This window comes from Eschrichtius robustus, chromosome 7, assembly GCF_028021215.1.
Source record: "Eschrichtius robustus isolate mEscRob2 chromosome 7, mEscRob2.pri, whole genome shotgun sequence".
NCBI lineage: Eukaryota > Metazoa > Chordata > Mammalia > Artiodactyla > Eschrichtiidae > Eschrichtius > Eschrichtius robustus.
The window spans coordinates 114,352,827-114,378,217 of record NC_090830.1 but is presented as its reverse complement, the minus strand read 5'-3'; the positions used below and the strand labels follow the sequence as shown (position 1 = coordinate 114,378,217).

The window sequence follows — 25,391 nt, the reverse complement described above, 5'->3', positions numbered from 1 at the left end:
GCACGGACTTCAGTAGTTGTGGCATGCGGGCTCAGTAGTTGTGGCTCGCTGGCTGTGGAGCGCAGGCTCAGTAGTTGTGGCGCATGGGCTTAGTTGCTCCGCGACATGTGGGATCCTCCCGGACCAGGGCTCGGATCCGTGTCCCCTGCACTGGCAGGCGGATTCTTAACCACTGCACCACCAGGGAAGTCCCTATACTGTACCTTTTTAAATGCAAAAATTTTAAATTATGATCCAAGTGTATTGATCATTTATAACTTTTGCTTTATGTGCATGATTTTTAAAGTCTTCCAAATCTCATGTATTTTCTCCTGATACTCCTTTATTTCACCTGTAATTTATTTTTGTGAATGGATATGAGGTATAGATCTAACTTTATTTTTTCAAATTAATAGCACATTTCACCAATGCTTTTTATTGAATATACCATCCTTTTCCCGCTGATTTGCAGTGCCTCCTTCATCAATCCCTGGATTCCCATGAATACGGAATTATTTCTAGACACTCTATGTTCTAATATTGAGCATTGATCTTTTCCTTAGCCAATTCCAAACTATTTTAATTGCTACAGCTTTATAAAATGTTTTTATACCTTGAAAGTAATTCTCCCTTCGCTCTTCACTTTCAGAAAATATTGGCCTCTTTGTGCACACTTACTTTTTCATCTGAATTTTAAAATTAGCTTGTTGAGCTCTGTAAAAATCTCTGATTTGATTTTAATTGAGAATAACTGCTTACAGTGTGATTTGGTGAAGAATTTATTTGCCATCTCTGAAATTTAATACATATATATTGTATATATTTATAAAATATATAAATCTTATATATTATATATTACATATAAATAAATATATATCTTTATTCAAATTTTTAACAAGTTCTTTAATGAAGTTTTATAGTCTAAAAGTGACTTTGTGTACATCTCTTATGAGGTCTTTTGTGAGTGGAATATTTTCTATAACATTTTCTAATTCGATACTACTGGATATGAATATTACTAATTTTATATATGACCACCTTGCTGAATTCTCTTTTTGGTTCTATTGCTTTGTCAATTGATTCTCTTGGACTGTCTAAGTAGACTATCATATCTTCAGAATATCACGTGTCTATTATCAATCTTTATATTACTTTATTTCTTTTTCTTATCTTATGGTAAGGGCTTCTAATGCAATAGTGGTCATTGACAGTGGACATGCTTGTCTACTAACAATGGAAATGCTTCTAACTTTTAAGTATGATGCCTGCTGTAGTTCCTGCTAGATAGCCTTTAACAAGTTAAAGAAATGCCATTCTATACCTTGTTTTCTAAGAGTCTTTTTTGTTTGTTTTTTTGTTTTCTGTTTTTGTTTCTCCTAATAACAATGTTGGTTTATTCTGAGGGTCAAGTGAAATGATATATTTTAAAAATCTAAGAGTTTTTATTGTGAATTTTATTGTGACATTTATCAAATGCCTTGTATTCTTTGTATTCCTCAGATAGACATTGGTCATTTGAAGCAGTACACCACATTCAATTTGCTAATATTTTATTTAAGAATTTTTTATTTCTAGTTGTAACTAATTTTGGTCTAATTTTCTTGTACTTTCTTTTTTAATTATGGTATCAGCATTATCAAGTGATTTGAGTAGCTTTCTACTTTTTTTTCCATTCTCTGGAATAGTTTGTATAGAATGGGAATTCTCCTTTTCTTTAAGGTTTGATAAACAACACCCTCCTGCCCTCGCACACACATATAAAACTATCTGGGCCTGATGTCTGTTGCAGAGTTGATTTCTTCTGATTGTGTCAAGTTCTTCTGTGGTCTTTAGTCTTATCAAGTTTTCTATTTCTTTTCAGGTATAGATTTGATAAATTATATTTTCTTAGAAAATTTTCCATCTAAATGTTTAATATAAAATTATATAATATTCTATTTTTTAAGTCTCTTCTGATTTTTCAGTTATAGTTCTATTTTATTCCTAATGTTGTATGTTTATGCCTTTTATCTTTTTTCTTGATCATACTTTCCAACAGAATTTCTATTTTATTAACATTTTTGAAGAAGCAGGTATAGTTTTATTGATTTGACTCTGTTATTATAAGAGAAAATTATACAGAATTTTATGCCTATACATTTTATAAATTTAGGATTTGATAAATTTAGAATTTTATTCATTCTTCCTTGCTTCATTCAGGTTTATTTTTCCTCATTTGTTACTTTTTTTAGTTGAAAATGTGGTTTATTTTCTTTTTTTTTTTTTTTCTAGTATGCATGTGGCCATAAGTATTCCTCTGAGTACCACTTTGACTACATTGCACTGATTTTGATATGCAATTTCTCATTATTGCCTAGTTGTAAATATTTCTAATTCCATTTTGAACATATCAACCAAAGGGTTTTCTACAAGAGTGTATGTATTTTTCTATTTTTAATTTCCAGATTGTTTTGTCTATTATTTATAGATTGTTTTGTATATCTTTCTGTTGCTAACTTTGAACTTTATTTCACTATGCTCAGTAAATAAAGCTTGTTGAGATTATCTCTGTGGTCTTGTATCTGGTCTTTTGTGACTGTTCCATGTGTTTGTAAAGAGTATTTATTCTCTGGGTTTTTGGAGGGGGAGAGTGGGTAAAATGTTCTTTAAATTCCTATTAGATCAATCTAATTTTGTTAGTTAAGTTAGTAAAGTTCATGTTTTTGCTATTTAAACTGTTTTCTAGGATATGATTAGCAGTTTGGCAATTTATCCTTGTATTTTTATCATATGTATGTTAGATACAAAAATGTACATGACAGATCACCTTGGTAGATTGTTTCTTTTAGCCCTATGAATATTTAGCTTTGTCTCTTTAAATGTTCTTAACTCTACATTTTGATTTTTAAAACTTTTTTATTATTATTATTTTTTATTTATTAATTTTTTTGGCTGTGTTGGGTCTTCGTTGCTGCGTGCAGGCTTTCTCTAGTTGCGGCGAGTGGGGGCTACTGTTCGTTGCAGTGCACGGGCTTCTCATTGCAGTGGCTTCTCTTGTTGCAGAGCACAGACTCTAGGTGCGTGGGCTTCAGTAGTTGTGGCGCGTGGGCTCAGTAGTTGTGGCTCGCGGGCTCTAGAGCGCAGGCTCCGTAATTGTGGCGCACGGGCTTAGTTGCTCCGCGGCATGTGGGATCTTCCCAGACCAGGGCTCGAACCCATGTCCCCTGCATTGGCAGGTGGATTCTTAACCACTGCACCGCCAAGGAAGCCCCTTGATTTTTTTATATTAATATTTTTTGCTGTATTTCCTTTTGCCAGCACTTTTTTATGTATCTTTTTCCATTGCCTTTATTTCCAAGTTTCTTCTGTGCTCTAATCAGTATATAGCTGGATTGTTTTCTTTAAATCCTATCTAAGAGTTTTAATAGGTGAGTTTAGCCACGTTTATTATAATTATTGATATGTTTACACATAATTCCTGCCATTTGATTTTGGGCTTTCTGTTTAACCTATTTCCAAGTTTTTTCTTTTTCCCTCTTTCCTATGTGCTTGGATTGCTTGTGCATTTTTTGTTATTCTTTTTTCTTTTTTCTTTTCAACTATTTTGGGAGTCATAAATATATGCTTCTTATAAAATTCTAACTCACATGCTTGACCTCCTATTTTTTTTTAACATCACCTGGTGCCTTCCTACTCAATGGTATAGAGCACAGAAGCATTGACACCACCTGGGATCTTGACCCCATCCCAGATGTCCTGAATCAGAATCTGCCATTTTCACAAGATCCCTAGGTGATTCATAGGCACATTAAAGTTGGAGAAGCTCTGGTTTAGCGTGTATCATACCATATCTGCCCTCCAGATAAGAGCCCCAGTATGCTTATGTTGTTCTCAGTTTTTACGTTTTCATCTCCTTCTGCTTCCCCACTTTCTCTCATTGATATCATTTAGAATTATAGTTTAAATTGGTACCTTTAAAAACTCTTAAAAATGTGTAAACCTTATTTAGACTTAATAAGTCTTTCTGCCTACCTTCCCTCTGACTTCAGTACGTCCTTATTAATCCTTTCAGAGGTGTAGGTATTAGTGAACTTTCTGAGCCCCTGAATTTTTACAAATGACTCTACTCTATTTTGACCTCTCACTTGAATGATGGTTTGATGACTATAGAATTAGAGATTGAAGGTTTTTCTTTCACTTAAAACTTTGATCCAAAGCTATTGATCCATTGTATTCTTGCATTCAGTGTTGCTGATGTGAGTTCTTCTATTAGTCTAATTCTTCTATTTTTGTGATACTCTTTTCCTCTTCAGAAATGTTTAGGATTTGGTTCTTTAGTTTCCCGACATTTCTTTCTCTAGACCTGGGCTGGCTCAACACTTGTTATACCCTTTGAATCTTGAGTATTCATGCTTTATTGTGTCTTTAAAAAATCCTCCCTTATTGTTTCTTTAAACATCATGGCTCCTGTTCTCTTTATTCTCTCCTTCTTAAAGTCATATTAGTAACAGGTACTTCTAGATATGTCATACATGTTTATTAATTTTTCTTTCACATTTTCATCTTTTTATCCTTTGTTACACTCAGGGAGAATTCTTAACTGACTTTTACAGATCATTAATTATCTTCAACTGTGTCCATTTTGCTGTTCAGCCCATCTGTCGAATTTTTTGTTTGTTTCAAAGATTAAACTTTTAAGTTCCATAATCTCTTGATTATTTTATAATCTAATATTTTGCATCCCTAGTTACTGTAAAATTCTACTCTTCTTGCTTAATTAACTCTTTCTCTTTGCATAACAGGTTTTCTGTTTATTGAATTTATTGTATGTCTTCAGTGGTCTTCTTGTTCCCCAAATATTTTGTGATCCATTTTTATTTTCATTATTGCATGCTCATCTTTTTTTGTTTTTAACATCTTTATCGGAGTATAATTGCTTTACAATGGTGTGTTAGTTTCTGCTGTAAAACAAAGTGAATCAGCTATATGTATACATATATCCCCATATCTCCTCCCTCTTGCGTCTCCCTCCCACCCTCCCTATCCCACCCCACTAGGTGGTCACAAAGCACGGAGCTGATCTCCCTGTGCTATGCAGCTGCTTCCCACTAGCTATCTATTTTACATTTGGTAGTATATATAAGTCCATGCCACTCTCTCACTCTTCATAATTGAAATTCCCTATTATAATTTCACTACACCAGTTCAGCAAGCTTGGGAAGAAGATGTGTAGGAGATCTGACTTCAGCAGGTATTACAGTCTACCTTTCTCTGAGCTCTGTCCTGGGGACCCATGGGACCATGATGCATCATTCAGATCCAACTGATTTTCATCCTTCAGACTTTACAGTTTCCATGCTATTGAAGGATGCTTTTCTTCCCCCTCTTAATTGCAGTGTTGGATTTATTGATTTATTATACACTTTTTTCCTCTTAATTTTATAGATTGGGGCAAGAAAGGAAGATTGTAAAGCCCATTCTCAGTCCATTTTGAAACTGAAGTCCTCATTTTTTTCTCTCATATTGTCTTTGTTGTTTTTGTTTATTTGTAAGGGCTCTTTATATTTTGAAGATATTAATATTTTGTCATATGTGTTGTAATCTGTGCCCTTTGTCACTGAATTTTTTGAAGCTATAAACTTTTAAAGATATTTTTATTATAGAAATGTTCAAATATATATAAAAGTGGAGGGAATAATAATATAATAAATCTAATCACCAATATTTTTTCCTCTATACACCATCCACTATCCTCTCCCCTGATTGTTTTGAAAAAGACCCCAGATGTCATATCATTTCGTCTTTAATTATTTAAGTATATGTGTCTAAAAGATAAGAACTCTGAAAATACTTGATAATAATACTACTAGCACACCTAAATATCAGTAATTCCTTAATATCATTTCATATTTTTGTTGTTTTTAGATGAATGAGCTTTTATGGATTAAACCTTAAAACCTAAATAAGCCTATAACCTAATTCTTTATTTGATAGTTACATTTAGATAAACAGAATATCTATTTTTTTTTATTGGTTGCTGTCTGAAGAGACTCAGAAAACCATCCCTTTAAAGTTTAATTCTTTGCTTGTCTCCATTCTTTACTGTTGGAAAATTCAGATTCTGGACATGATGGAAGAAAATGAAGCAGTAGATAATATTGCAAAATTAGAGCAACAAGAATTTGGCCTGGATCTTGAAGAACTGGAAAGACTCCACGATGAAAGTGAGGAAGAAGTGGCAAAGGTATGGAAAAATCTGATTTAAGCACCATAAAGATTTAATAAAGAATGTAAAAAGAAAATAGGAAGGAGAACTTTTCTAGGATAATGCAAATAAAACAAACCTTTTCCAGCGTGATGTGAATACAGCAAATTTAGTGCATACAAATGGAATGAGTCAGAGCATTATTGAATTTGGGAGTCAGGGGAAAGAAGAACATCTAGACCAGCCAGACATCTGATGTTTGTCTCTCCCCCATGACATTAATGTCAACCATCTTCCACCATATATTTGAACGTTTTTAGAGATCTCCTCAGCCACCTCATACCAACTTCAAACATTTTTGGTTTAGTTAAGCCCTTTCTTAATTAGAGTTGAAATCTTTCTCCCTGTACTCACTGATTCTTCTACTCTTTGAGCACCATCTACTCTATAGCCACAGTGAAAGTGGTTAGAGAAGACTAGCAGTTACCATGTTTCCTATGTATCTTGTCTAGGCTAACTATCCCAGCTCCTATGACATCATATACTGTAGTTTTAATAGTTTTATTATTGTTGTAGTTTTCATCTAATTTTGTTTTATTTCTGTATGGCACCCACAAAAGAAATTTAATGATTATCTTTCCAGTTTAGAGAAAAGCATGAACTGAAACCTCCATTTTTCTAGGTACTGTACTTCTATTAATTCACCCTTTGCACTGTTTTGTGGCAGTCACAACACATTGCTTACTCATATGGATTTTATTTTGGGTAAAAGCCTTAAGAGTGTTTTACACAGGATGTTCTTAAGCAACCTCTCTCTCAACCTGCACAGTACATTTGATTCTTTGAGTATGCAAGTATAAAAACATTATCCCCACTGAACAAGAGAATTAAATATAGCTGGATATAAGGACATTTAAGTGGATTATAGTTGGTTAAACAACTATACCAAAAAGAGACTTGTTATTTGACTGATGATTCTAGGAGAGAAATCTCCAATCATGTGCCCCAGAACTCTGTCCTGTTAAACATGTTTATTAATGACTGGAGTGAAGATGTGAAAATGAGGCAGATCTGTCCAAATGGTAAATGACATGAGGCTGAGAATGAGAGGAAATATATTAGATAACAGAATTAATACCAAAAGTACCTCAAGGGACTAACTCAAGGAGATAAAATTCACCTGGATGTTCATTCACCCATCCATTCATTCATTCTGCAACATTTATTGAACACCTATTACATGCCAGGCACTACTGTAGGTGCTGGGGATACAATGAATAATACAGATAGGTCCCACCCACATGGGGCTACTCTAGTAGAGAACAGAGACCATAAACAAATCTCTATATATTATATGATGGAAACAAACCAGATTCGATAATAGATGCGGGGGGATCTACTTCTGTGGTCAGAGAAGACAACTTTAAAGAGGGGACCTTTCAGTTGCAAACTAAGAGAAGAGAGGGAGCTGGCTATACAAAGATCTGAGGAAAGAGAATGTCAGGCAAAGGGAGCAGCAAGAACAAGGGCCCTGAGGCAGAAATTGCTCAGCGTATTCCAGGGCCAGAAAGGCCAGAAAGGCTGTAGCACAGTGGACAGGAGAGGGCCTCACGGAATGAGGTGGGAGAGGTAGGCAGAGGCCAGCTCTGAAGACCTTGTATGTTGTGGTGAAGAATTTGGCTTTTGTTTTTAAACATACAACAGGAAGCTATTAGAAATGATCCCTTTTTCTTATTATAACAGATAGGCACCAGTCTAGGGGCTTTTTGAATGTTACTTGATCATCACAGCAATCCAAAAAGGTAGGTTATTGTTTTCCCCACTTAAGGAAACTAAGGCTTAGGTGCTCGAGTCACTTGGCTAGGAGCCCCCAACTCGAGTCTGAGCCGGTAAGCAGTGCTGGTCTGCCCACCGGGCTTCTGGCTCATCCTCCTCGGCCCTGGCCTCACAGGCCTGGAATGCCACCTCCTATTCTGGCACCAGCTTCTCCCAGCCCATTCATCTTGATCACTCTAAAATGAGTTCGGCTTAGGTGCCTGCCCCCATCCTCACCCTCTCATTGCTTTTTTCTCCAAGCTCTTGTCTGACCACTCGGCCCCATGAACCTGCTCCTCTGGACTGTTGACCTACTGACCCCTGATGAAGCCACTCTGCTCACCTGACCCCCACCCTGTGCCTCTGCTCCAGATGCCCCCATCCCTTGCTGCTTATCAAATTCCTGTGCATCCCTCGAGGAGCCTCCTTGATCCTCTGTCACAGGCTTTGGTACAGAGAAAGGCTCTTCACATGCTCATTTCCCTCATGTTGTTTAGTTTTCCTGAGCTCTGGGCTTTGAAGAGATATCAGCCCTAGATTTGGCATGATAGTAGAACCAGACAGTCCAGGACAGAACAGTGTTAGCAGATGGCGCCATAAATCCACCTGCGAGCAGAACACTAGTCCCTGGGAAGAGCTAAGGCTCCCAGTCCTAAAGGGACCAGGCTATTACCCACCCTGGCCAGGATCTCAACAACAGGGCAAAGACCAAAGCCCAGTAATGACCACCTAGACACAGTATTAGCATTATTCTGGAGGGATTGAGCAAATAGCCTCAAGAGTAACAAGGGGAGGAATGGAGGAGCCTGGGAATCAGACAGGTTCTGACAATTAATATGCCAAAACAGCTGTTTAAGAAAAAATAATTTAATACTACAAAGCTACAGTAATCAAGACAATGTGGTACTGGCACAAAAACAGAAATATAGATCAATGGAACAGGATAGAAAGCCCAGAGATAAACCCACGCACCTATGGTCAACTAATCTATGACAAAAGAGGCAAGGATATACAATGGAAAAAAGACAGTCTCTACAATAAGTGGTGCTGGGAAAACTGGACAGCTACATGTAAAAGAATGAAATTAGAACACTCCCTAACACCATACACAAAAATAAACTCAAGGGCTTCCCTGGTGGCGCAGTGGTTGAGAATCTGCCTGCTAATGCAGGGGACACGGGTTCGAGCCCTGGTCTGGAAGGATCCCACATGCCGCGGAGCAACTGGGCCCGTGAGCCACAACTACTGAGCCTGCACGTCTGGAGCCTGTGCCCCGCAACGGGAGGGGCCACGATAGTGAAAGGCCCGTGCACCGCGATGAAGAGTGGCCCCCACTTGCCACAACTAGAGAAAGCCCTCGCACGAAACGAAGACCCAACACAGCCATAAATAAATAAATAAATAAATAAAGTAGCTATTAAAAAAAAACCTATCAGGCCGTTGTAAGAAACAACATAGGAATAGCAATTAAGTCACTAATATTAGTCCTTCTAATCTACCTGCCACATACAGGTGATTTATATTAAAAAAAACTCAAAATGGATTCGAGACCTAAATGTAAGACCGGACACTATGAAACTCTTAGAGGAAAACATAGGAAGAACACTCTTTGACATAAATCACAGCAAGATCTTTTTTGATCCACCTCCTAGAGTAATGGAAATAAAAACAAAAATAAACAAATGGGATCTAATGAAACTTCAAAGCTTTTGCACAGCAAAGGAAACCATAAACAAGATGAAAAGACAACCCTCAGAATGGGAGAAAATATTTGCCAACGAATCAACAGACAAAGGGTTAATCTCCAAAATATATAAACAGCTCATGCAGCTCGATATTAAAAAAACAAACAACCCAAACCAAAAATGGGCAGAAGACCTAAATAGACATTTCTCCAAAGAAGATATACAGATGGCCAAAAGCACATGAAAAGCTGCTCAACATCACTAATTATTAGAGAAATGCAAATCAAAGCTACAGTGAGGTATCACCTCACACCAGTTAGAATGGGCATCATCAGAAAATCTACAAACAACAAGTGCTGGAGAGGGTGTGGAGAAAAGGGAACGCTCTTGCACTGTTGGTGGGAATGTAAATTGATACAGCCACTATGGAGAACAGTATGGAGGTTCCTTAAAAAACTAAAAACAGAATTACCATATGACCCAGCAATCCCACTACTGGGCATATACCCAGAGAAAACCATAATTCAAAAAGACACATGCACCCTAACGTTCACTGCAGCACTATTTACAATAGCCAGGACATGGAAGCGACCTAAATGCCCATCGACAGACGAATGGATAAAGAAGGTGTGGTACATATATACAATGGAATATTACTCAGCCATAAAAAGGAACGAAATTGGGTCATTTGTAGAGACGTGGATGGATCTAGAGATCCATCATACAGAGTGAAGTAAGTCAGAAAGAGAAAAACAAATATCGTATATTAACGCATATATGTGGAACCTAGAAAACTGGTACAGATGAACTGGTTTGCAGGGCAGAAATTGAGACAAAGATGTAGAGAACAAACGTATGGACACCAAGGGGGGAAAGTGGCGGGGGTGGTGGTGGTAGTGGTGTGATGAATTGGGAGACTGGGATTGACGTGTATACACTAATATGTATAAAATGGATAGCTAATGAGAACCTGCTGTATAAAAAAATAAAATAAAATTCAAAAAAAAAGAATCAATGAAATCAAAAGCTGATTCTTTGAAAAGATTGATAAAATGAATAAGCCTATAGCTAAGCTAAGAAAAAAAAGAGATAGATACAATTACTAATGTTAGGAAGAAAAGAGGAACATCACTACAGATTCCATGGAAATTAAAAAGGAATAAAGGAATTCTATGTTTTTGAAGATTCTATTGTTACATTCTCTAGCTCAGAGATTCTTTCCTCAGCCATGTCCAGTCTGCCATCATGTCCAGAGCCCATCAAATACCTTCTTTATTTCTAAATAAAGAACATTTTTGATCTCTGAAAAAAGAAAAAATGATTTTAAACTGTATTAGCCATTAACTCAATGGGTAAAATCAAAAATAAATAAAACGCAAATTAAACAAGGTATTTGTTCAGACAATGAATAAAATAAACATGAAAAATGAGTAAGTGAATGAATGAATAAATAAATAAGACATTTTCTAATCTGGGAGATATTATTTTCAGCTAGTTTACTAATGATCTGCCAACAAAGTGAAATGCCAAAAAAAAAAAAAAGGTTCTGTACAACATTGTAAATCAACTATACTTCAGTAAAAAAATTTAAAAAAAAAAAAAGTTTCTGAAGAGGACCCTAAGGACTAAGGATTGTTGGGTGTCACTTTCATGCCAGCTCTTTTGGCAAACTTTATTAAAATAAAAATACTTAATCACTTAAGGAGATAAAACGAATTGAGGTAACACATGTTTCTAAATGGCAAAAGGTACATCATACGATCCCCAAGAATAGTGGAACATTCATTTCACAATGGACATAAACAATAGAAGAATTTAGTGCAATAAAGACCCCAAGACAGGGGTCACAAAATGCCACTTCAAATATGCATTGACAAGGATTAAGCCAACATTTACATATTCCAAACTTTTCTAATAAAACAGGAAGACTTGGCACAGTGGGTTTGCTTTACCACCTTGCGCCAACCAGCCAGATCTGTGATTATGTGTGTGTTAGCTATCCAGCTACCATGGCTGTGCAACTGCCTGCACACCTGCCTTGGCTCCTGTGTAGGACCTGCCTGCCTTAGTGGTGTTTGTGTTGACACCCTAGTCCTCAAGGAATGGAATTCTAAGCCTCCAGACTAAACCAAAGACAGGGAAGTATCCTCCTCCAAGTGCATCTGCTTTTTACAACTGAGATTTTTTTTGAGGCCACATTTTCATTTTTACTTTTCCCTTCATTTGTGTTCCTTAAGATAAGAAAGGATGCTGAGATGCAAAACCTAGCCAAGAGATATTTGGCTGAACTTATCAAAGAAGAATGCTGGAATTCGATGGCTGTGAAAGGCCGAGCTCTTAAGGTAACAGATAGAACTTCAGGTACAACACTTTAGCCAATTAAAATTTTCATGCAAAGTCTCATGGCAGAAAATTTAAAAAAGAAAAAGTTTAAGAAAAGCCATATATAGGAAAGCATTCAAAGCACACCTTGCCCCTTCTTGTACTGACTCCACCTCGATGTGTCTTTTCCCTTGTCTCGTTCTTTCCTCTCTGCTCAGTCCCCATGTGCTTCTAAGCCAGCATCTCTTAAGCTTTGTTTCAGCACCTCTTTCCCTCTTTCCTCTATGACACCCCCTGCATCCGGGTCTCAATATCTGTCTATTTCAAAAAGCCACTTCACTCACATTCCACACAGATTGAAAATTAGACATAATATTATTCACATTTCTTTTTTTTATATAAATTTATTTTATTTATTTATTTTTGGCTGTGTTGGGTCTTCATTGCTGTGCACGGGCTTTCTTTAGTTGCAGCAAGTGGGGGCTACTCTTCGTTGCGGTGCGTGGCTTCTCATTGCAGTGGCTTGTCTTGTGGAGCACGGGCTCTAGGCGCATGGGCTTCAGTAGTTGTGGCACGTGGGCTCAGTAGTTGTGGCTCGTGGGCTCTAGAGCACAGGCTCAGTAGTTGTGGCGCACGGGCTTAGTTGCTCTGCGTATTATTCACATTTCTACCTGTACCTGCCTTCACATTTTCTTTTTCTTTTTTAATATTCACAGTGAGATTTTTATGATTTTTTTAAAATTTATTTTTAAATTTTTGGCTGTGTTAGGTCTTCGTTGCTGCAGGTGGGCTTTCTCTAGTTGCGGTGAGCGGGGTCTACTCTTCGTTGCGGTGTGTGGGCTTCTCATTGTGATGGCTTCTCTTGTGGCAGAGCACGGGCTCTAGGCACGCGGGCTTCAGTAGTTGTGGCATGTGGGATCAGTAGTTGTGGCTCGCAGGCTCAGTAGTTGTGGCTCGCAGGCTCTAGAGTGCAGGCTCAGTAGTTGTGGTGCACAGCCTTAGTTGCTCTGTGGCATGTGGACCAGGGCTCGAACCCATGTCCCCTGCATTAGCAGGTGGAATCTTAACCACTGAGCCACCAGGGAAGCCCCTACCTTCACATTTTCTAAAGGACTGTTTTTTGTGCCTTTTTATTGAGATTCCTCCCAACACAGTTTCCCTCTTTGTGTAGGGTGACCAAGAGTCCCAGTTTATGCCTGTGGTCCAAGAGTAACTATTAACAGCACCTTTTTCACTTTCAAATATGCCCCCTGTTTAGATAATGAAGTATTGGTCACCCTCCATTTATGTGATTGAGTATGGCTCTAAAACAGGGTTTCTCGAGAACGGCACACTTGGGGCTGGATAATTCTTTGTTTTAGGGGCTGGCCTAAGGATTGGAGGATTTTGCAACATCCCCGCCCTCTATCTACCAGGCTCCAGCAGACTCCACACCCCCCCCCCCATCAGTGACAATCAAAAATGTCTCCAGACATTGCCAAATGTCCCTGGGGGGCTGGAGAGGATGGGGACAGGGGCCAGCAAAATCACGTCTGGTTAAGAAGCACTGCTCTAGAAATAAATCTTTCACAAAAGCACAGTATTTTTTATACAAAGTTTACACCAATACTGAAGGCATACATTGTTTTATTTTATTTCTTTTTTTTAATTGAAGTAGAGTTGCTTTACAATGTTGTGACGATCTCTGCTGTACAGCAAGGTGACTCAGTTATACACATGTAGACATTCTTTTTTTATATTCTTTTCCATCATGGTTTATCACAGGATATTGAGTATTGTTCCCTGTACTATACATTAGGACCTTGTTGTTTATCTATTCTAAATGTAATAGTTTGCATCTACCAACCCCAAACTCCCAGTCCATCCCTCTCCCTCCCTCCTTCCCCTTGGCAACTGCAAGTCTGTTCTCTATGTCTATGACTCTGTTTCTATTTTATAGATAAGTTCATTTGTGCCATATTTTAGATTCCACATATAAGTGGTATCATATGGTATTTGTCTTTCTCTTTCTGACTTACTTCACTTAGTGTGATAAACTCTACATTGTTTTATTTTAAAGAAAGCTTCCATCGGCCATTTCACTCATGCATGATGATAACCTATGGATTAATTTTGATCAGAGAAAATATGCCCCACTCTGCCCCGGATACACACAATTGTTCTAAAAATGGATTTATTTCATTTTTCTCTTTTTTTCCCAAGTGCTTTCACATCCCATGTGTGGTTGAGAACTTCCCAATGAAAGAACGCACAGATGAAGAGTTGAAAGAATTGAAGAGAGTTGTGCAGCAAAAGAAGATTGAAGCAGAGTGTCTTAAAGTACAATTTTAAATATATATGTGTTTATATAAGTGACGTGTTTTGTTTCAGGATTTCCTTCATACAGATTTGAGTTGGAATACTACTTAAGATACGTTTAGATATTAGTTGTATTTATATTTATATTCCTTGTTTATGTGTAGAATATATTCTAATGAATGTAGGAGCCTATATCCACGTTAAGGAGCCTATATCCTAACAACATTGGCTATCCCTCAAATATGATGATATACTTTTAAAATTGAGATTTGGGATTTTGTTCTTGTCCTGGTCAGAAGTTCTTCATCCACACATACTCTTTTTATCACCTCTTATCACTGGGGATTGTGTTTTAAGAGATTGGCCAAGGATGAAGTAGAATCTGTTTCGATGGGATTTATAGTTTTCCTAAAGCAATCCTAGCTTTTTTTCCCCAGCAATCTCTGTCAAACCACTTAAAAACACTGCCCAATTGGTGTAGTTTCATTTTGGCCAGAACTTTGCATCCACTCTTTTTCTAAAACTAAAATGAAGGCATGCTTAATTCTTTTTACATACATATACCAGTCCTATGTGAATAAGTTCCTTTTTAAAATATGAAGAGAAAGTATATTTTTTAATGCTTAAGTACCAAGAAAGACTCAAAATATTTACAAGCAGCTGTCATCCTGACAGAAAAATATGAATATTACACACTATCAAGAAGAATTTTTACTCTTATGATTTATCTACAGTCTATCAATTTCTGAGGCTTTCTCTTCGGCAGGTTCAGGACATCACTTTAAATTCAGTTGTTGGCAAGACAATTAACATCTTAAAATGATTGTTGAAATAATTAAGTTGTCCCAAAATTGCCCTTTAGAGAATTCTTCTTATTGCATAACTTTCATTTCATCTTTTTCTATATTTAGCTACAGAAGGAAATTGTAGAGGTTCAGTCTGCAATTACCTTGGTTAAAAAGCATCATGAAGAGGAGGATGAAGAAGAGGAAGAAGATGGGACAGCAAAAGATACCAACTTGCCCAATTACCTGCTTGGTAGTCTGAGTACTGATTTTAGGGTACATACCTCTTTGTTGTCAAGCCAACTGGAACTTCATTCCAGAGAGGAGAAAATCAACCAAATTATATTACTGAAAGTGGGTGAATTTTTTTCTTTACCCTTGAAAATCTCTAAAACTTTCCATGAGGTGCCTTGCAAAGGCTCAAATTGAAATCTAATGCCAATCAAATGATGTCTTTAAAGTCCACAGAGAAATATCCACATGGCTAGCATCCATGTTCTTTAAACAGAGCTCGTGGACAAGAGTTGTTTTCATCCATTTGGAGAGGGTTCTGTGATACCAGGTTTTCTAAAGAGCACCCTCCACTGGCTAACACCGTGAACCATTTTTCTACTTAGATCTTCCGGAAACTCAAAGATAAAAGAAATCCTTGAATGCCACCTTCTAGGTAACCCAGATGTCAATTAGGACCTCCTTATAAGATCAAGATGTGAATGCTTGTCTATCTCCTTAATCTAGGAAAATACAATTTCCTCTCTAAGATTTCTGTAAGTTCTGGGGCTCAGGGATAAGGTATGGTGTCCTTCAGGCTCTAAGCTCCTACTCCTTGCTTTCAACCAAACAAGTCAGTTTCAGAACACACCTGTGCATGCCTACTGAAGGTTTTTGAAAACTCAGTAACTGAGATTGCACCAATGCAGATGGTTTGAAATTTAATGTTTGGCCATTCCTATTCCTGAAGATCCTTCAGCCATGTCTGCAATTTGAGTTCTAGCCTCCTGCTGTGTTACTCTGCTCTCCCTTCCTATCTTTTTCTCTTCTTTGTCTCCTCCAATACCTGAAATTTCCTGTGCATTTATACTGAGAACCGTTGAGTTATCCCTTTTGTTGCTTAGCTTCTGCTGACCTATGCCCTCAGTGTCTCACCTTCCTGCTGCTTTATTAAGGTGTTTTCCTACAAGAAAGTAATTTCAGCCTAAGAGAAATTCTGGTGCCAGCCGTTAAGATCATTTTCTACCCTGCTTTAATGGTTTCATCTTCAGTAGGATAGATATATAGACTGAACTCTGATGGTAAAGTCAAGTCTACTTTTAGTTTGACCCATCATTCTACTCATCAGCAGAGCTAGGGGCAATCCAGTTGGACCCACATCCACCTTAGTAACTGGCTGATCCAACTGGACAGCTTGGGTTCCCTTTCTACCTGAAAATGACCTGTCCATACAGAGGAAGAATATTGTGTGTAGTTGTGCTTCTCTGGAAGATTCTCCAGACCTCTATAGGCCATCTTTTCCTCACCTCCTCTCCCCAAACCTGGTTCCAAAGAAAAGATATTTCCCAACTTTAATACTGAATATTGCTTTTTAAATATTTTTATGATGGATTTTTTTAAGAACATACACAAAAGTAGAGAGAATAGCCCAAAGAGCCTCCAAGTATCCATTACCCGCTTATCAATATACCTGCACACTGAGTTACATCGTACATTTCTGGAAGTACGTTGTAGTATAACAGTTATGCTGTTGCTTAACCTTACCCATGGTGGGATGCCACTATAGATTACTGGACCAATAAATGACTTAATATAAACAGTATTTTAGAAAGATTAATTTGCTTATAATTTGTAAAGTGATTTTGGAGGGAAAGTAAAACTGTGGGACCATGTTGCCAGTAAAGGTATAATACATGGTGTGTTTATAATAACATATTGATATTTCAGGATATTATTTACAAGGTAAAAACTGCTTTCAATAGTGAGTTTGATGCTGCATATAAACAAAAAGAGATTGAAATTGCACGTGTGAAGGAAAAAAATGTAAGAATTCAAGAAATTGTTTTAGATCTGGAGTTGGAAGAATCAGTCTGGCAACCAGAATTTGAGGACTGTGAGAAGCCAGAGAGAACCCTTATTGTGGAAAGTACTGAGGTACGATTATCCGTACATCATCTCTTCCCTTCTTTCTCATGACATTTTCCAGGCTCTTATTTATTCTTCTTCTTTCTGCTACCAGAAGCAACTGTATAAGGTAGCATTCTTGGTTACAAGTAACAAAAACAGTTAACATAGCCCCAGCAATAATGAGGATTTCTTCTATGAATGCCATAGAGTCCAGAGAAGATTTGGACACCAAGCCTAGAAAGAAACAGGAACCACACACTGGAACCTTGTGGAGAGTCCAGAAGTGCTCTTTCTTCATCTCTTGACTCACTTCTCTCTGCATTTCAGCTGCCTCTAGCAGTTTCTATGTTATATCACCTGTGCTCAAGAGAGCAACTTGTCCAAACTATAATCTCTTAGTCCTAGTTCTGGATTCACCTGGGAAGGGGCTTCTTGGCCCAACTTGGGTCCAGCACCTGTACCCATGGAGGTTGGGTCACATAATGGGAATGAGGCTGATGGAGCTCCAGTAATTATCTAGCCATTAGAGCAGTATGGGTCCCAGAGAAAGGGGCTCACTGGACAGCCTTCTTAAAAGGTGTTTAGCACAAATGCAGTTACAAGTAAATGCTTAAAGAAAACAATTCAAATATAACCATATTTCATTTATAAAAAGTAACTCAAAGAGAATACCCTTGCTCACATGAAACCATCTTGATTACTTTGGGGCAAAAGATAATAGTGTTGCTTAGGAGTAATAACAAACACTTATACAGTCCCTGTTAACAGTAACCATCTATTTTTCTAACTGTCTCATTTTGGACCTCATCTTCATTCCAGGATAGGAAATTGGTTGCAAAATCTGGATAGTCCCTCTATCTCCTTAATCCCTTCTAACCTCCTCCCGGTGTGTGGAAAGAAAGTATGGCTTGAATTTTCTAAGGATAACAGCAGGAAACCACATTTTCTCTTTCAGATTACAGCTCAGAGACATATTAATCCATGGCAAAAAGCCAAAACGGAATTGCTTGTGACCCGTGAAATGGAGCGATTGCTTCTGTCACGGGTATGCAGTTTTTTTCAAATGGTACCTAAGACCCTTTTCCTTTTAGGGATATTTGTTCCTAATTTGGTTGAATAGTCTTGTACTCCACCATAGAAACACATCAAGGCATTTGTCGTGGTCAGAGGTCACTGGAATCTCAGTGGCCTCCTCTTCTCCCCTCCATGCATGCCACTGCCCACCCTCCCCAATCCTAAATGCAGTCATTCTAACATTGGGGACAGGGGGGCAGTCCCCAGTGCCACTGGAGTGTCAGATCTCTGTCTCAGTGACCCTCTCTGACCTTGGCTCTTTCCCAAGGGCCCCAACACAAGACGCCGAGCCCTCATGGACATGATGGGAGGAGTTCTGGAAGTCAAGAAGGAAGACATTTTGAGAATGGTGAGATTCCTGGCCATCTTTGTGGAAGGTGGAATGGGATGGAAAGAGCTACTTAAATGTGACCATTTTTTCCCATGTGAACCTGAGTTGTAGAAATTCTACAGCGACAAATATACCACCCCCCAGTACCTTATAAACGTACCACATCAGGCAAAGAAGAAGAAGTTTGAAACCCCAGGCTTGCCTTACAATCTGATGAAAAGAAAACAAATGAACAACAACAAAAAAACAAACCACAGTTGTTTGGGTCTCTACAGAAAGCAGGGATAATACTGCACCTCTAATTCTCCAGATAAACCAAGAAACATTCCCTTTGATACCTGACATAGGTACCCCTGGAGCTCAGGCATAGTTCTAGCTATGAAGATATCAACTCACACTTCTGAACTTGTCACCTAAGAGTCAGGGTACATCCCAAAATGCTTGCCCTCGCTTAAGTCACAGAAAAACCATTGTAACATTTTTTCATATCCTTTGGTCAAAGTGTTAGGTCGTTGCCTTGCCAATGTGAAGAACTATACCCTTTTAAAGGGCTCTTTTTTTTTAACTGTAACAATAACTCTGAGTTTTATTGTATTGCTATATTTATGTTTAACCTAGAATATATGTTTTCCTTTATATCTTCAGGTGATTCCTCAACCTGCTTTCCTGTCAAAGCCTGATGCTTTGTGGTCTGAAGAGGAAAGGAAACAATTCAAAGCGTATGAGAAAAAAGTCAAGGAATTAAATGAAGAAAGAGATAAGTATAGAAAGGTCAGAAGAGCAAAGAATATAACCTACCTTATCAAGGGTTTTGTTTCAGTATCTTTTCAAATGAAGTGCTCTTTATTTTCTCAGTGTCTTTAGCAGCCTAAGGATGGTGTTTTGGCATAAATTCTCAAGAGAATTTGAAGAAGGGAATGGAGATAAATTTAAAGACTTAGGACAATTTAAAATGAAAAGAACATATAGCAATTTTTTAAAGTTCTTATTGATTTCAAATTTCACATCATTACAGTTCATTTGGTCCTTCATTCATTCTTCAAATATCTAATGAACACCTATGATAGTATGTTCAAGGCACTGCAAGATACTGCTCTCTATTGCCTACGTCAATTTGAGCTGTATTCTCTTGCTTGACTTGCTCTCAATTTCAAGGAAAAGACTTGAGAGAAAAATGACACAGTCAATAAAGTTCTAATTTGAGATTTTTGCAGTGCAGGTCTCCCACTTTTATCCTTCCATCACAAAGAAACATTCCCACATTAAAAGTGCTTACAATTATAATAGAGATGTAAAAGGTGATGGTATACAACCAAGTAAATGATATTTATTCTTCTGTGAAGAAAGTAAAATCATACCATCATTTGAGGCAGGGCAGTTTGTCAGCTTTATGGTGAACAATTCCTTTGAACATATTGTTAACTTGTCCCTGCTTTTATTCACTGCAGTCCTCTAACAATGTCTCTGTATTTTATCCAAAATGAGTAGTTTTGAATGCAGTAAAGATTTCAAGAAGTTACGGAGTATAGATGCCTAAAGTGGTGCCATTTACTCCACAGTCTTGCACTGTAAAATAGTCTGCTGCCTACACCTTCACCCCCTGCTCCTTGGCCATGCTCACCTGGTAAAACCTCAGCCTTGATTAAACCAGGACTCAACCTTCTCTGCACCTGCACCATGCAGTGGGTAAAGGAAAAATACTGACTGGTTGCAGTCTAATGACCTTAATCTTTATTGGGTCCCTAAAGCTGCTCAACAATGCTATTCCCCCTAGCTTTCAATTTCCCCCTAGCTTAATCCACATCACCTTGGGGATCTTTTTTAAAATATAGGTTCAGAGTCCGTCATTCTGAGGACATAGAAGGACCCTGAGATTCTGCATTTCTAACAAGTAACCACGTGGTGCAGCTTCTGCTGGTGGGTGGACCACAAGATCCTAGCAAGATCCTAGAGGACCACTTCATGTGTTCTCCGCTACCCTCAAACCTCCAACACCTGACCCTCAACTCACTCTCACCTTATTTTCTTTTTCACTGCGAGAAGAGAAGCAACTAAAAGAGATTTTCCTTACGCCTCTCCCACCACATCTACACCCACCTGCCTTGAATCCACAGATCCTCCCTGCCTTTCTGTTCCTTATGGGTGAAATGGCCTTGCAGCTGCCCAAGCCTGGTCTTCCCCTCGTGCACTAGGTCCCATCCCATCTTACCTGTTCAGTGCTGTTACTCCAGCAATTTGCCCCTTTTCCCTGCATCGTCAGTTTTCCCCCTCTACTGGATTTTTCCATAGACACGTGCTGTAGTCTTACACATTGTATACATCTCTCATCTTATACAAAAGAAAAAAAGAGTCCCTTGAACGGGATTCTGGAGTTCTTTCTATTACTCTTGTGACTTTGGGGTTAGTCTGAATTTATTTCAAAATAAAAAGTTAAAAGAAAAGAAAAAACAAACACTCCCTTGACTCCACCTTCCTCTCAATCCACTGCTCAATGTCTCCTCGAAAAACTGATGTTCACCGTCTCTAATTCCCCTCTTTTAAAAGAATCTTTTTTAAAAAAAACTTTTGTGTTATGGAAAATGTCAAACATATATAATGACCCCCTTATGCAGCTTCAACAATTATTGACTAATGCAAATCTTATCTCAGTTTATACCTCTACCTACTTCCCTGACACTGAATTATTTTTTCAGTCATTTAAAAAAAATTTTTTTTTAATTTATATTTTGGCTGCGTTGGGTCTTCGCTGATGTGCACGGGCTTTCTCTAGTTGCAGCAAGCGGGGGCTACTCTTTGTTGCGGTGTGCACGGCCTTCTCATTGCGGTGGCTTCTCTTGTTGTGGAGCATGGGCTCTAGGCGCATGAACTTCAGTAGCTGCAGCATGCGGGCTCAGTAGTTGTGGCGCATGGGCTCAGTAGTTGTGGTGCCTGGGCTTAGTTGCTCCATGGCATGTGGGATCTTCCTGGACCAGGGATCGAGCCCGCGTTCCCCCGCACTGGAAGGCGGATTCTTAACCACTGGACTACCAGGGACGTCCCGGGAATGGGAGAAAATCTTGATGTGATGGATTCTACATTGTTTATTCATCCTTCCTACTTGGTCTTCTGTCTCTCACCTCCCCTGCTTCTCGTTTCTCAGCATCTGATACAGACATTTTTAGACAAAATTAGATTCCCCCAGGAAAGTTTGAGGGAAACTTGTGTTTTTAACCAATACTCCTTGAGTTCCCACTATGTGCACTATGTTAGATCCAAGGGACACGTGGTGAATAGAAAGACACAGCCCTCAACCCTCAGTGTTCGCTATCTGGTGGTGAAGGGGGTTATATATTAACTGGACATTCACAAAATAATTATTTAGCTACAATGTGATAAATTAGGAAGGACAAGTTCAAATGCCATCTATAACAGTAAACACAGCGGCACTGACTTAGATCGGGGTGTTCACCTGGTCCCCTTTACAGGCTGGCATGCCCATCCCTTTGCTGCTGTGAGTGCTGCAGCTGAAGGCTTATACCCAAGGCCACTGGAGTCTTGTCCTTGGCTGACCAAGGGGGCATTATTGTCCAGAGACACCACAAGGTTATACCGCTGATCCCACCCAGAATAGCCAGCAACTGACTGATAAGATGGGGGTATGAAAGTCCAGCCCTCTCGGCTCACATTGGGACAGGTCAGCAGAGCCTCTCTATTACCCTTATACCCCTGAGAATCAGGCCAAGGCTGGGCCACCTGAGAGCACATCATAGCTCAGCTCCTGCCCCTTCCTACCCGTTTCCCTCACCCCCGTATAGGTGTCAAAAGAGCACTCCCTCCAGAAAGCATGTGCACTGGAATTCTGTGCCAGACTTTGCTGCTAAGACTCAAGATAGTGCCCAAGACAGGACCCAAGAAAGGCTTCCTTGAGAAAGTGGCATTTGTTCTCACATTAGAAGAATGAGAAAGAATGAACAGGTTGAAGAGTGAGGAAGGGACAGCAGGCAGATGGGAAAGCATGGAGAAGGGCCTGCAATGAGAAGAGTGTGGGGCATTTGAAGAACAGTTTTAGCAAAAGGCCGTTTTGATATCATAAAAAGTTCCTTTCAGACCAGAGAGCTTCAAAAGCCTGAAAGCTCAGTGTTTTAAAGAAGGGTGCATAGGGGACCCTTGGACAATCTGGCCTCAGGAGGCTGAGTCTTTGGCCATTTGCCATATAATGATGCTTCCATTATCCAGAAACACCTGAACTTGATAAACAACTACTAGGAGGCCACAATTCATAGGATTTTTCCATTCCTATGAGATAGTGTCATAAATTATTATAAGCAAATTGGCCCAGAGCTGTATTTGTTTTATTTTTAATATTTCCTCATTGCTTAATTAGCCTAGTTTAGGTGGTGTTTCTCCTTGTATCATATATTTCTATACATTTTGCTAAACTTCTCTCTCCATAATCTTCCCAGGGTTAGTCTCTTCCTTTATTAAACCAGCATAGAGAAAACTTGGTTTTTTAAAATAAATTTAAAATAATAACAACATTCTACCATCATAGTAATAATTGATTCAGGTAAGAATTATCAATGGATGCTAAAAGTTTGATGAGAAACAAGATTTTTTACATAGTCTCAAAGTATTTTCCCACAAATCAATTACAAATGGAAAAGCGGGAATGGTACAATAGAGAAACTGGCAGACGCTACCTAACCCAGTGATCACAGTTAACATCAGCCAAAGTGAAACGCAGCAGCATTGTGTCTCCTGAAGTGGTGCACTGGGAAGGACACAACATGATTTGTGGAGCATTCCTGCTAGAAATGTACATGCTGGTCTAAGCATAGGAAACGCCAGACAGACCTAACCTGAGTGGCAGACCCCAAAATAACTAGCTTGTATTCAAGTGTCTGCACCTTATTCTGAAATGGTTGAGAGAGAGAGCAAGGGGGGGAGATTGAGCAAGCAATAAAGGAAATGGGGTAGAATATTAACCGTTGATTAATTTGGTTAAAAGCATATGAGAATTCTTTGTCCTATTCTTGCATCTTTTCTGTAAATTTTGAAGTTATATCAAAATTTAAAAGTTACCAAAAATTTCTAAGGTAAAAATAGTTTGTAACAGTATGTCTAGGTTTGATCTGCAGATGTCATTCTCTTTAAAAATATAAATTTCTATCTTTCTACTTACCTACTGTGTGCTTAGTGCTAAGTCTTGTTGGAATTTTAAAGAAGGAGGTGGTACTTTTTCCTTCTGATGTAGAACTATTTGGAGGGAGAAAACAAGAGAGAGTATAAATAACGTAAATATGTATATATACAGTTCACCCCTAAAATGACTCAGGTTTAGGGCCCCTGACCCTCCTCACAGTCGAAAATCCGAGTGTAATTTTACCGTTTGCCCTCCACATCTGTGGATTCAACCATCCGTGGATGGTGTAGTACTGTGATACATATTTGTTGAAAAAAAAAATCTGTGTATAAATGGACACACACAGTTCAAACCCATGTTATTCAACCACCAACTGTATTCATAACTTAAAAAAAAAATCAAGATTTCTTAGGGCCAGATTGTGTGCCTGGAAATTTATGTCCTGTATAGAGTCAGAATTTTCCGGAAAACTTTGCTGCAATTTGTTTTACTAGACCTCTGTCTGCTTGCATCATTAGCCCTGATTAGTGATTTTAACTTTTTTTTTCCAGTGTAATCTTTTTTAAGCAAAAATCTCAGATTCACAATATAACAGACGCAGCAGAAACATCTCTGGTTAAAGGGGGAGCCCAGAGTACCTCATGAGGCCTGCCCTCCACCTGCCCATTTCTTTTAGCAAAATGTAAACAACCACTTCCTAGGAACATTTGATGTTCCTAAATGTTAACTTTGCTGTTGATTTCCTTTTAGTCATTAGAAACAGAAATGAAGAAACTTCAAAACTCTATTCAAGAAAGCACACAGAATTTTGATGAACATTTGAAAAGACTCTTTGAAAGGAGAGTGAGGGCGGAGATGGTTGTCAGCCAGGTAAATAAAAGCTTTACTTATACGACTTGTTCTTTTAAGGAGCCTCCAGGGCCTCTCATTCCTCTTAGGACAAAGACCAACACCCTGTCTGGCATCCAGGTCCTGCACTCGCTGGCCGTGACTCCTGCTCCAGCCTCATCTGTGCCACGCTCCCCTTCACTTACCATGCTCAGTTCTCTGCCTCCTGTTCACATCTCCTTCCTCCCAACGCGGCAGTAAGACTCTGCCCACTTCTCTGCTTCCTGGGCTACATCTACTCATCTGTCAGGTCCCAGACTAGGTTAGATCTTCTTGTTATATACTCTGTACTTTTACTTCCTATCACGTATTACAACTGAATTTTAATTTATTGTGAATCACTTTTTAATGCTCCCAAGACTATAAGCTCCATGAGGGTAGGGACCGAGTCTGTCTTGTTCATTTTTGTATTTCCAGCAACTAGCAAAGGGCTGGGCTCATCCTATATGTTGAATGAATGAATAATATACATGCCCCAAAAGATCAGATGAAAAATCGGACTTAATTTGATTCAGCAGTAAGAATATAAATGAAGCATACCATAACTTAGAAGCAAGAAGACCAAGAATGAAGGCTTTAAATTCTGAGGGAAAATTATTCCTAACATTAGATTCTATACCTGACCAAACTATCAATTGAATGTGAGAGGAGAATAATATTTTGAGAAATGCAAGGTCTCAAAAATTTATATGCATCCATTCTCTGGAAGCTAATGGGAGATGTATCTCACCAAAGCAAAGGGGTCAACCAAAAAAGATGAGAGAGGTTAAGGAACCTCCAGGAGGATGTC

The 25,391-nt window shown here is 38.5% G+C and overlaps 1 protein-coding gene across 1 annotated transcript in view; it reads left to right on the top strand.

Annotated features, from left to right (window-relative positions):
- CFAP43 (cilia and flagella associated protein 43) overlaps positions 1–25,391 on the top strand; it is a 105,589-nt gene that overhangs the window by 62,667 nt on the left and 17,531 nt on the right. The window contains exons 20-28 of the mRNA XM_068549044.1: positions 6,077–6,202; positions 11,901–12,005; positions 14,188–14,304; positions 15,195–15,422; positions 17,007–17,213; positions 18,142–18,231; positions 18,529–18,609; positions 19,237–19,362; positions 24,464–24,583. Of these exons, the coding sequence (XP_068405145.1) occupies positions 6,077–6,202; positions 11,901–12,005; positions 14,188–14,304; positions 15,195–15,422; positions 17,007–17,213; positions 18,142–18,231; positions 18,529–18,609; positions 19,237–19,362; positions 24,464–24,583 (1,200 nt within the window). The remainder of the gene's footprint in view (positions 1–6,076; positions 6,203–11,900; positions 12,006–14,187; positions 14,305–15,194; positions 15,423–17,006; positions 17,214–18,141; positions 18,232–18,528; positions 18,610–19,236; positions 19,363–24,463; positions 24,584–25,391) is intronic.